Raw genomic sequence first — 12,097 nt, forward strand, 5'->3', positions numbered from 1 at the left:
ACTCGGGAGGCTGAGGCAGGAGAATCGCTTAAACCCGGACGATGGAGGTTGCGGTGAGCCAAGATTGCGCCATTGCACTCCAGCCTGGGCAACAAGAGCAAAACTCGTTCTCAAAAAACAAAAAAAGAGAAAAAGAAAAAACTTTATGCCCCTCCCAGGCACAGTGGCTTATGCCTGTAATCTCAGAACTTTGGGAGGCTGAGGCAAGAGGATCGCTTGAGCCCAGGAGTTTGAGACAAGCCTAGGCAACACAGCGAAACCCTGTCTCTACAAAAAAATTAAAAATTAGCTGGGTGTGGTGGCTCATGCCTATAGTCCCAGCTGCGGGGAAGGCTAAAACAGGAGGATCACTTGAGCCCAGGAGTTTGGGGCTGCAGTGAGTTGTGATCGCACCACTGCACTCAGCCTGAGCAACAGAGCAAGACACTGTCTCAAAAAAAAAACCAGTTGGCCGGGCGCGGTGGCTCAAGCCTGTAATCCCAGCACTTTGGGAGGCCGAGACGGGCGGATCACAAGGTCAGGAGATCGAGACCATCCTGGCTAACACGGTGAAACCCCGTCTCTACTAAAAATACAAAAACTAGCCGGGCGAGATGGCGGGCGCCTGTAGTCCCAGCTACTCGGGAGCTGAGGCAGGAGAATGGCGTAAACCCGGGAGGCGGAGCTTGCAGTGAGCTGAGATCTGGCCACTGCACTCCAGTCCCGGCGACAGAGCGAGACTCCGCCTCAAAAAAAAAAAAAAAAAAAAAAAAAAAAAAAAAACAAACAAAAATAAAATAACCCAAATCCCCCAAGCTTTATGCCTCTTTGGAAAACAAAATGAAATAATCAAAACCCCTCAAAACACTACCAACAAGTATAATAGCGTAATATAAGTGTAATATTAGCATAATAATATAAATAAGAAAAAAAAAACTAGTTAAAAAAGTTCCTGGCCAGCTGAGCATGGCGGCTCACGCCTGTAATCCCAGCACTTTGGGAGGCCAAGGCAGGTGGATCACGAGGTTAGGAGTTTGAGACCATCCTAACCAACATGGTGAAACCCCGTCTCTACTAAAAAAAGAAAATATTAGCCAGGCGTGGTGGTACGTGCCTTTAATCCCAGCTACTCAGGAGGCTGAGGCAGGAGAATCTCTTGAACCCAGGAGGCGGAGGTTGCAGTGAGCCCAGATCGTGCCGCTGCACTCCAGCCTGGGCAACACAGTGAGACTCCGTACCCCCAAAAAAAGTTCTTGGAAGGAAAGACTTTTTCTATTATAAATTAAAAAGGAAGAAAGAAAGAAAAAGCCGGCCGGGCGCGGTGGCTCAAGCCTGTAATCCCAGCACTTTGGGAGGCCGAGACGGGCGGATCACGAGGTCAGGAGATCGAGACCATCCTGGCTAACACTGTGAAACCCCGTCTCTACTAAAAAAAATACAAAAAAATAGCCGGGCGAGGTGGCGGGCGCCTGTAGTCCCAGCTACTCGGGAGGCTGAGGCAGGAGAATGGCGTGAACCTGGGAGGCGGAGCTTGCAGTGAGCTGAGATCCGGCCACTGCACTCCAGCCCCGGCGACAGAGCGAGACTCCATCTCAAAAAAAAAAAAAAAAAAAAAGAAAAAGCCGTATGCCTTGTCAAGGCATGCACTTACATCCTCTGGAATAATTCTTGCGCAAACCCTGTGTGGTAAGCTAAGAAAATCCTGTGGTTCCATTTTAAGGAAGGGGAAGCTGAGGCCCACGGCACTTAAGTGTCTTGCCCAAGGTCAGTGGCCAACTTGGAGGTAAATGCTGGCTCAGAGGTCTCGCTGGCAGCCTGTGCTCCTGGAGCCCATCCGATCTGCCCCCCCCGTGCCTCCACCCACCTCTGCTTGGCTCTTTGGTGGTTTTCTTCTGTGCTGCCTCTCCTGAGGCATCTGAGTGTGGCCTGAGCAGTGTGTGCAAGCTCGGAGTGGGACGGTGACAGCCTACCCCCCTCCCCCTAGATCCGATCTGTGATCAGGAGGAGCCGGGAGACGGGCCACGCACACCCCATGTCCCGGGAGCCCTCCCCTCGCCGCCGGCTGGACCCTGCCACCCTGAGCAGGACCCCATCCCAGGAGCAGCTCATCGCGGAGCTGCAGGGGCGGCTGGGCATCCAGCCTGAGGCAGAGGAGCCGGCGGAGGCAGCAGGGCCCTCTGCCCAGGACTGGCTGACCGAGGGCATCGTCATCACCGTGCAGCCACGTGGGAAGCGGGCCGGGGGGCAACTTGTAGAGAAGGTGGCAAGAAGATGCCCAGGGCTGGGGCTGGGCGAGAGCCAAGCACCTGGGGTCCAGGTTCTTCTGGCCCCAGTGCTGGCTGGAGGGGAGATCTGGGGAGGGTGGGAGTTGCTTGCCTCCTGTGACCTTGTGGAGGGGAGATCTGGGGAGGGTGGGAGTCTCTTGCCTCCTGTGACCTTGGAAGACTGGTCCCACTCTTGGTGCAGAGTGGGAAGGCCCAGGGGAAGCCTGGGGAGGTCCCCCCAGCCCCGTGGGCTGAGCTGGCGATTTCTTCCTCATCGCTGTCCCTCCTTTCTTTTCCCCAGGTTGTCTTCCCTCCTGGCTCTCCCATTCCCCTGAGAAGAACCATCTCTGTCCTGGCTTCTCCTTCTGTCCCTTTGCTCCAGCATCGCACAGACGCCGCGGCCAGCAGCTCTTCTCCCCTGCCCAGCCTGCCCACTTCCTCCCCTCTGGGGCCCTCAGCTTACACCTGTGGTTCTTCTGAGGTCCAGAGTGCAGGGGAAGAGCCCCATGATGAGGGGGTGCAGGGCCCCACCCTTTCCACTCCTGCACCCCACACCATGAGGTCCGTGGGCTGCCAGACCGATGAGGACCCGCTCTTCCCCCCGATGCAGGCAGGCCTTAAAGGAGCCCCTCCCTTTCTGTCCCCTGTCCTAATGCCTGAGCCTCCCCCACTCTGCACACACACATATACACACTCAGATACCCTCCATCCCTCCATCCACCAGCCCCAGCACAGTAACCACAGTCCTGCCTTAAACCTTGACCCTGGTATTCCCCTACTTGGAAGGTCTGCCGCCCTCTTGCTTTCCTGTGGGTTCGCCTGTGTCTGCTCCTTCCTCGACTGGTCCTCGGTACTGCCCTGGGCTCACATCGAGGAAGGAAGCCACTCCAGAAGGAGACCGGAAACCTGTCTCCTCCCTTCCAGCCCCCAGGCCCAGTGCCTGGTGAGGCCTCCTCACTGAGTTTGGCCACCTCCCCTTGCCATGTCCTCTGCCTTTGGTCGACTCCCCTCCCTGTCCTCCTTCCTTTCTCCCTGGGCCTCTCTCTCAGGGCTCTTTTTCTCCAGATTTTTTTCCCCAATTTTGGTCCTGCCAGTGGGGGAGAAACCCTCAGATCTCATCCTAGATTCCCTTTTAGTCCAGTGACAAGGTCCCGTATTCGTTCTTCTTTAATTTTTAAAAAAGATTTCTTATCCTCATCTCTTCCCCTATCTAAGATCCAGGGCCTGGAGCAAAGAGCGGATGGGGAGCGGTGCTGGGCGGCTGGCTGGCCTCGGGACAGCGGGCGGAGCAGCCCCGGAGGGCAGGACGAGGGAGGGGTCAGTGCCAAGGCTGGGCTGGGTGTCCTGCGTGTCGTGCTCTCCCTGGGCTTGGCCGTGCCTGCTGGGTGCCCTTCCGACCATGAGTCCTGCTGATGTCACTCCCACTTTAGGGCTCCTGGCCCCTGGAGGAGGTTGTACGTCTTGTCTCCATCAGCTCATCTGTTCAGGAGGGAGAAAAGTACCCCCATCCTTGTGCTGCCAGACACCGTACCCCGAGCCTCAGGACTCCTGACCAGCCCCTCCCTGTCTCCACAGTTCATGGCCCAGGGGAAGACAGGGAGCAGCTCGCCCCCTGGGGGCCCCCCGAAACCCGGGAGCCAGCTAGACAGCATGCTGGGGAGCCTGCAGTCCGACCTCAACAAGCTGGGGGTTGCCACGGTCGCCAAAGGAGTCTGCGGGGCCTGCAAGAAGCCCATCGCGGGGCAGGTGATGAGGGGGAGTGGGCGGGGTGTGGCCAGTGGACCCCTGCAGGGGTGGGGGTGCTCCGGGGCTGGCCTCGGCCCTGGACAACATTCATCTCCTCCTCAGGTTGTGACCGCCATGGGGAAGACGTGGCACCCCGAGCACTTTGTCTGCACCCACTGCCAGGAGGAGATCGGATCCCGGAACTTCTTCGAGCGGGATGGACAGCCCTACTGTGAAAAGGACTACCACAACCTCTTCTCCCCGCGCTGCTACTACTGCAACGGCCCCATCCTGGATGTGAGTTCCTTATCCACTCATTCCCGCTTCACTGCAGCCCTCTGAGGGTTCAGGGGGTGTCGTGGGAGACTCTCAGGGCTAGGGAACAGTGCGGCTGGACTCACACCCACACCTGAACCACAGCCTGTCCTGATGTGCATCAGGCAGCCCCACCTCCCCTCACCTCCCATCTCGCTTCCCTTCTCTGGAGACTCCCGGAAGGTCCCAGGACTCAGGAGCCCTGAGGACAGAAATGGAGCTGGATGCCAGCGGCCTCCCTCTCCCACTCCGTGAACTTAGGAAATGCCTGGCCTCTCTGAGCCTATGTTTCTTCACTTATAAAATGGGAGTCATAGTAGAACTTGTGCCCTCTGCTTGGGGTGAGGATTAGAGAGGGTGTGTGTCTGGCTCGTCCCATCCTCAGTAACGCTGAATTCTTAGAGGCGTTCACAACACAGTTAGGAGAGACCTCCATGTTGGGAGTGTTTCTCTGTCTGTGGCTATGAGCTGCGGGTGGAAGGCGGCCTTGCTGGGCATCTCAGTTGTGAGATCTGCCCAGTGGGGTGGAGCTCAGTCTTGATCCCACACTTGGCTTTCACAGAAAGTGGTGACAGCCCTTGACCGGACGTGGCACCCTGAACACTTCTTCTGTGCCCAGTGTGGAGCCTTCTTCGGTCCTGAAGGTACGGGCTGGACCAGCGGACTGACTTGCCGCCTCTCAGGACGGCCGGGGAGGTGGGGGTGGGAGACGCTGCTGAGGTTGGAGTCAGTGTGGCTCCACTTCTAGAGCCAGAATGAACTGTGCCTCCAAAACTCCCACTCCCCAGGGTTCCACGAGAAGGACGGCAAGGCCTACTGCCGCAAGGACTACTTCGACATGTTCGCACCCAAGTGTGGCGGCTGCGCCCGGGCCATCCTGGAGAACTATATCTCGGCCCTCAACACGCTGTGGCATCCTGAGTGCTTTGTGTGCCGGGTATGGAGCCCCTGAACGCATCTGGAGGGGCTAGGAGCAGGCAGTGGGGAGAGAGGGGTCTTGCTCATTGTGCTCTCTGGATCCAACTCAGAGGCCTCCTTTTGGGTTATTAATGGGGGGAGCAGGCAGGGGGTCTCCTTTCTCCAGTCCAGGGCCAGGGTTTGTACTGAGGCTGGGACAAACCAGGAGCAAGGTAGACATGTCCCCCAGTCCAGCCCTGTGCAGCAGCCCTGGGCCACTCCTATTTGGGAGGTATGTGAGAATTAAATGAGATAATGCAAGTGTTTAGTAGACTCGACAGAAGTGGGCCGTGGTTTCCAAAACCACTGCATTCTGGGGGCCCCACAGAGGTTATTAGGGATTCAACAAGGGCTGTGTGACCAAATGAGTTTGGGAAACACTGTTCCCTGCAGGACTTCTCAGAGCCTTGTCTTTTCTTTCTTTTTTTTTTTTGTAGACGGAGTCTCTGTGGCCCAAACTGGAGCGCAGTGGCGCGATCTTGGCTCACTGCAACCTCCGCCTCCTGGGTTCCAGTGATTCTCCCACCTCAGGCTCCCAAGTAGCTGGGATTACAGGCATGCGCCACCATGCCTGGCTAATTTTTTGTATTTTCAGTAGAGGTGGGGTTTCACCATGTTGGCCAGGCTGGTCTTGAACTCTTGACCTCAGGTGATCCGCGCCCCCCCCTTGGCCTCCCAAAGTGCTGGGATTACAGGTGTGAGCCACCGTGCCCGGCCCCTCTCAGAGCCTTTTCTACCTATATGTGATGTGAACCTCCAGTGAGAATCTAGGATGCAGAGTTTGACCACACACCAGTGTCACACCTGTGTTTCTGGGAACACTGTTGCAGCCACCTGGCTAAGTGCTCAGGAGTCAGACCTGTGTATGAATCCAGCCTGTGAACTCAGTAGCCACATGATCCTGGGCAAGTCACTTCACCTGTGTGCTTCAGTTGCCTCCCCTGTTGGAAGAATTAAAGAATCCCAGCGCAGGCCGGGCGTGGTGGCTCAAGCCTGTAATCCCAGCACTTTGAGAGGCCGAGACGGGCGGATCACGAGGTCAGGAGATCGAGACCATCCTGGCTAACACGGTGAAACCCCGTCTCAACTAAAAAAATACAAAAAACTAGCCGGGCGAGGTGGCGGGCGCCTGTAGTCCCAGCTGCTCCGGAGGCTGAGGCAGGAGAATGGCGTAAACCCGGGAGGCTGAGGTTGCAGTGAGCTGAGATCCGGCCACTGCACTCCAGCCCGGCAACAGAGCGAGACTCCAAAAAAAAAAAAAAAAAAGAATCCCAGCGCTGAAGGAGGCGAGGTGGGAGGATTGCTGGAAGCCGCATTTCACCAGCATGGCAATATAGTGAAACCCCCATTTCTACAAAAAAATTTTTTTTTAATAAAAATTAAAAATAAGTGTTTAGGACAGCATGGCACATAGGAAATGCCTAGCAAGTAGGAGTCACTCCGAGTGTGCCGACCAGGCCCATCTGGGCCCCATCATACTGGGTGCTGCTCTAGCCCTTGGGACAGCCCCCTGAGCCCCTCTCTCCACCTGGCAGGAATGCTTCACGCCATTCGTCAACGGCAGCTTCTTCGAGCATGACGGGCAGCCCTACTGTGAGGTGCACTACCACGAGCGGCGCGGCTCACTGTGCTCCGGCTGCCAGAAGCCCATCACTGGCCGCTGCATCACCGCCATGGCCAAGAAGTTCCACCCCGAGCACTTCGTCTGTGCCTTCTGCCTCAAGCAGCTCAACAAGGGCACCTTCAAGGAGCAGAACGACAAGCCTTACTGTCAGAACTGCTTCCTCAAGCTCTTCTGCTAGGCGCCCTGCCCCTGTCTCTGCCCCCCTTCCCCAGCCAGCATCCCCAACGGCTACTGTGACCCAGATACTTTGCCCGGGGGTGAAGGGGTAAACCCACTGAAACTGGAACCCTTGTTCCCGGCTGGTGCAGGAGGGACAGGGCCGTGAGGGGTCCCCCTGCTTGTCTTCACCCCTGCCGGAGCCTCTGGGCCTCTGGGCCCCCTCCTCCCTCCTGCAGCTCTCCCCAGGCTGCCCACTCCATCCTCCCCAGGGGTAGAGGCTGGGGGCCCACCCCAGCCCACGTACGTCCCCATGAACTGGCCTGGCCAGCACCCCACACTGGAGCCATCTCTTCCTCATATTTCTACAGTGCAGCCGGAGGGCCGGGAAGGGCAGGCAGGGTCTGTTGGGGTCTCTTTTTACCCTTATTTCCCCCCTGACCTAATTGTCTTTGTTCTGTGATTATTGGGGGACACCTGGCTCCCTCCAGACAATGCCAGCATAAATCCATCCATCCAAAGGCAGAGAACCCAAGGGGCCATGGAAGGTTCTCTGTGCTCCTCCTACCCTTCCAGTGCCGTAGGCCTGGCAACTGCCCCTGCCTTTACCCGCCCTCCCCTTTTATACCCGCTCTGGTTCTACTGAGAAAAGCCTCTCCAGCAATAATGTTTTCTAGTCACTTCCTCCGTCTCCGGGACGGCGTGCCTGGACACTGTACCGACTTTGATAGATTTCTACACTGAGGTTTGAATTCATATCGCCTGAGTTGCTTTTACTTCTCTATATAAAATGATTTTGAAGAGATTTTAAAGATGTTCCCTTTTGTATTCTCTTCTTTGTCCACCGCCACTGGGCCTGTCACTGATGGTGGCCCTGGTGTGGAGTTTGCTTTGTACTGAGGGTTGGGGTGGGAAAGCAATTTGTATTTTATTTTTTCTTAGCACAAGCAGGTGAACTGGGAGCAGCCCTGTGACTCCCCCTCTTTCACTTCATAGCTCACCAGGACTGTTTTATAAACTGCTGTATTTGGAAACCCCTTCTTTACTTCCTAGGCCAGCAAGCTCTTCACTGAAACTGGTTGAAGGGTGTCGCACCCTTTTGGGCCTAGAATTCTGAACCTCATCTGTTCTGTTTCTGCGGGAGGAGAAGGGGAAAGTATGTTTTGGGGGGCTGCTTCCTGTCTAAGCCCTCAGGAGCCTCTGCTCCCCTGTGAACCCACTGAACCTTCTGAGCCCCCACCGCTTCTGTGGGGCTCTCTCTTCTGCCTTCTCAGGAAAGCTGGTGTCTGATTTTGGCCATCAGGACTCTGACGTCTCTTTGGTCTTGTTGATTTCCTCTGGGCATATCCCTTCCCCAGATCTGCTCCTCCCCTTTCACAGGTGGGATCGGCACTCAGGGGGTCTGGAAAGAAGGTCATAAAGGAGCATGATAGGATTTGGGGCAGAGGGACAGGCTCCTCTGGGGAAAGCCCCAGAGCTCTTTACCGAGGATGAAAGAGGAGCCAGGCCTTGGGCTCCTGATCAAGAGAAAGGGGCCCCACCGGGATCTAATGGTGAGAGTCCAAACCACTCCACTGGCCTCCTGGCAGAAGCCGTGTGTGCTGGGGTCTCCGAAGAGGGTCTCTCCTTTGTTTGTGGGGGAAGGTCAGCCTGGTCCCTCCAGAGGTCTGATGTCTCCACTTCCACCCACAGGCCTTACCGCTCTGTTTACAGTGACTGCCCCCAGACCCTCCCCAAGAGGGACTGGGGTTTCTGGGGTCTACCCTCTGAGTCAATGGTTATTTGAAAATTTGATTTTGATTTTATTTTTTCTCTGTAAACTTCTAACCTGGCTTTTCCCATTTCAATTCCTGTGATTTATGCCAATAAAGTTTGCCCATGATTTTCACCTGTGCTAGTGCCGTTTCTTGCTGGTCTGAGATAACCTCGTGGTCCCAGCAGAGAGCAAACCCACCCCAGATGCAGCTGGGTCACCAGACGGAGGGTAAATTCTGGATGTTTCCTTTCTTGAGGTCAAAATCCCTGGGGCTGGGGTCCGTGGTCCTTGCCTGTGGTCACAGGTCCTCCCTGTGGGCTTTGCTCTTGCCTGGGCAGTTGGTGAGGACAGGCTGGGAACAGCGGGACGGGGCCCTCGTGGGGCAGGGCCTGCCCAGGGTGTGATCACCTGCGTTTACCAAGGGCATCCTCACAGGGGCCTGTGGGTGGCTTTCCACTCATTCAGAGGTGGGGAAAGAGGCTCCAAGACAAGAACCTACGTGTACAAGGCAGTCTGAGTGAGGGCAGAACCATGATGCAGATCCAGGGCTTGCCTCTGCCTGTGTTCCTGCACTGAACCAGACGTGGCCGTGCCTGAGCCCACACAACTTGGGTTAGTCCCTTCCCTGCCAAAGGCAGCTACTTAGAGTTGAGAATGGGTCTCTGCCTCCTCGTGGTCGTGTCCGATTTGCATGCCTCCTCTTTGCTCCTGGTCAGATCCACAGCTCCAGTCCTAGGCCCTAGAGCAGGGTGTCCAATCTTTTTTTTTTTTTTTTTTTTTGAGATAGAGTCTCCCTCTGCCCAGGCTGGAGTACAGTGGCATGATCTCGGTTCACTGCAACCTCCACTTCCCAGGTTCAAGCGATTCTCCTGCCTCAGCCTCCAGAGTAGCTGGGATTACAGGCACCCGCCACCACACCCTGCTAATTTTTGTATTTTTAGTAAAGCCAGGGTTTCACCATGTTCACTAGCCTGGTCTTGAACTCCTGATCTCAAGTGATCTGCCTCGGCCTCCCAAAATGCTGGGATTACAGGCTTGAGCCACCACTCCTGGCATTTTTTTTTTTTTTTTTGAGATGGAATCTCACTCTGTCATCCAAGCTAGAGTGTAGTGGCACGATCTCAGTTCACTGCAGCCTCTGCCTCCTGGGTTCAAGTAATTATCATGCCTCAGCCTCCCAAGTAGCTAGGATTACAGGTGTCCGTCACCACACTCAGGTAATTTTTGTATTTTTAGTAGAGACGAAATTTCACCATGTTGGCCAGGCTGGTCTCGAACTCCTGGCCTCAAGTGATCTGCCTGCCTCGACCTCCCAAAGTACTGGGATTACAGGCGTGGGCTACTGCGCCTGTCTGAGTGTCCAATTTTTTGGCTTCCTGGGGCCATGTTGGAAAAAGAAGAATTGTCTTGGGCCACACATAAAATACACTAATGATAGCTGATGAACTTTAAAAAAATAAAATCACAAATCTCATCATGTTTTAAGAAAGTTTACAAATTTGCATTAGGCCAAATTCAAAGCTGTCCTGGGCCGCATGTGGCCCACAGGCCATGGATTGGACAAGCTTGCCCTAGAGCTTCCTGGCAGCTTTGTTTCACCTTGAGCTGTGTCTTCACAGCTTCTCCGTTGTTCGGAACGGTTCTCCAAAAGTAGCATGTTGAATTCTAATCTAAACCCTTCCCATGCTATAGTGAGCTCAGAAGTGAAAATTACCTTCAACGCTCACCCAAAGAGAATGACGGGGCCAGGCTCTGCGGCTCATGCCTGTAATCCTAGCATTTTGGGAGGCCAAGATGGGAGGATCACTTGAGCCCAGGAGTTCAAGAGAATAACTTGGTTTATTCTTCCAGCCCATGTTGGATTTATTTTATTTCTAGAAATGGGTATGGTATATTTCTTTTCTTTTCTTTTCTTTTGAGATGCAGTCTTACTCTGTCACCCAGGTTGGAGTGCAGTGGCACGATCTTGGCTCACTGCAACCTCCGTCCCCCAGGTTCAAGCTATTCTCCTGCCTCAGATTCCTGAGTAGCTGGGATTACGGGCACCCGCCACCACGCCAGGCTAATTTTTGTACTTTATTAGTAGAGACGGAGTTTCTCCATGTTGGCCAGGCTGGTCTCAAACTCCTGACCTCAAGTAATCCACCCACCTCGACCTCCCAAAGTGCTGGGATTACAGGCGTGAGCCGCCATGCCCAGCTGGGTATGGTATATTTCATCATAATTTGCTTTTCACTTTGCTTTGTGGATATTTTCCCATGCCAATAAATATAGATCTGTACCATTTTCTAATGGCTTCATGGTATTCCATTATATTGATGTGCTACAATTAGAGATGATATTTATATCATCAGAGCCAGGAGGTCCTTGGAAATGTACCTTGTGCATATGTATATACTTGGAAAAGTGCATTCAGAGGGAGGCAGACTCAGGCTTTGGAAGGGACTGTATAGCGCAGTGAGGCCCAGGGGCTTTGAACTTCCTCCTAGATTTCAGTTCTGAAGCCATCACTTAATGGCTGAGAGAGTTGGGCAAATTATTTAACCTTCCTGTGAGTATTCTCATCGATAAAATAGGAGTACTGACAGTACTGTATCTCCTCAGAGGATTGTTGCAAAGATTAGCTTCAGAAATGTGCACAGAGTACTTAGGACAAAAGGAAGTGTGCAGTAATACATTGCCATTAAAAAGAGATCTCGGGGGTCCACGAGTTGCCGAATGGAGCTGAGCATCTTGATGAAACCAGGGATCTCAGGGTGAAGACTGAAGCCCTAGACTATGGCGGAAGTTGGGCACCTGAATTACATGTGGAAATATGCCAACTGAACATTGGACCACCACGGCCTGCCCGTGACTCAGCGCCTAGTGCCAACAGAACACCTTTCAGGATCCACAGCAATGCAGACAACAGAACCCACGTAGGCTTCCGTTCTCAAGAGGCCATCCAAACATAACCGCTGGCCGGGCATGGTGGCTCATGCCTGTAACCCCAACACTTTGGGAGGCCGAGGCAGACAGATCGCTTGAGGCCAAGAGTTCAAGACTAGCCTGGCGAACATGGTGAAACCCCGTCTCTACTAAAAATACAAAAAATTAGCTGGGTGTGGTGGTGGGTGCCTGTAATCCCAGCTACTCTGGAGACTGAGGCAGAAGAATTGCTTGAACCCAGAAGGTGGAGGTTGCAGTGAGCTGAGATTGCGCCATTGCACTCCAGCCTGGGTGACAGAGCGAGGCTCTGTCTCGAAAAATAAAGACATAAATGAAATGAAATGAAATAAAAAATAACTGCTGATGAGACAATTTACATTTCCTTCCCCTCAC

At 54.2% G+C, this 12,097-nt stretch overlaps 1 protein-coding gene and 1 long non-coding RNA gene across 10 annotated transcripts in view; one reads left to right on the plus strand and one right to left on the minus strand.

The window, feature by feature from the left end:
* Nucleotides 1–8,908, plus strand: part of PXN (paxillin) — a 64,669-nt gene extending 55,761 nt beyond the window's left edge. For 5 of the 9 annotated variants that reach the window (XM_033220392.1, XM_033220391.1, XM_033220394.1 and 2 more), the window contains 8 exons: nucleotides 1,964–2,239; nucleotides 2,545–2,853; nucleotides 3,459–3,560; nucleotides 3,819–3,989; nucleotides 4,092–4,265; nucleotides 4,846–4,927; nucleotides 5,072–5,220; nucleotides 6,776–8,908. In XM_033220392.1, the coding sequence (XP_033076283.1) occupies nucleotides 1,964–2,239; nucleotides 2,545–2,853; nucleotides 3,459–3,560; nucleotides 3,819–3,989; nucleotides 4,092–4,265; nucleotides 4,846–4,927; nucleotides 5,072–5,220; nucleotides 6,776–7,042 (1,530 nt within the window). In that variant the 3' untranslated portion in view covers nucleotides 7,043–8,908. The remainder of the gene's footprint in view (nucleotides 1–1,963; nucleotides 2,240–2,544; nucleotides 2,854–3,458; nucleotides 3,561–3,818; nucleotides 3,990–4,091; nucleotides 4,266–4,845; nucleotides 4,928–5,071; nucleotides 5,221–6,775) is intronic. The other 4 variants (XM_033220397.1, XM_033220396.1, XM_033220399.1 and 1 more) reach the window with 2 other exon arrangements.
* On the minus strand, nucleotides 1,843–2,740 carry LOC117089306. Its single transcript, XR_004439545.1, has 2 exons — nucleotides 2,416–2,740; nucleotides 1,843–2,365 (listed from the first exon to the last, which is right to left on the minus strand). It is a non-coding gene; the product is annotated as an uncharacterized LOC117089306 (long non-coding RNA).
* Nucleotides 8,909–12,097: the final 3,189 nt, after the last annotated feature.

This window comes from Trachypithecus francoisi, unplaced genomic scaffold (assembly GCF_009764315.1).
Source record: "Trachypithecus francoisi isolate TF-2019V2 unplaced genomic scaffold, Tfra_2.0 Lachesis_group11, whole genome shotgun sequence".
NCBI classification, from domain to species: Eukaryota; Metazoa; Chordata; class Mammalia; order Primates; family Cercopithecidae; genus Trachypithecus; species Trachypithecus francoisi.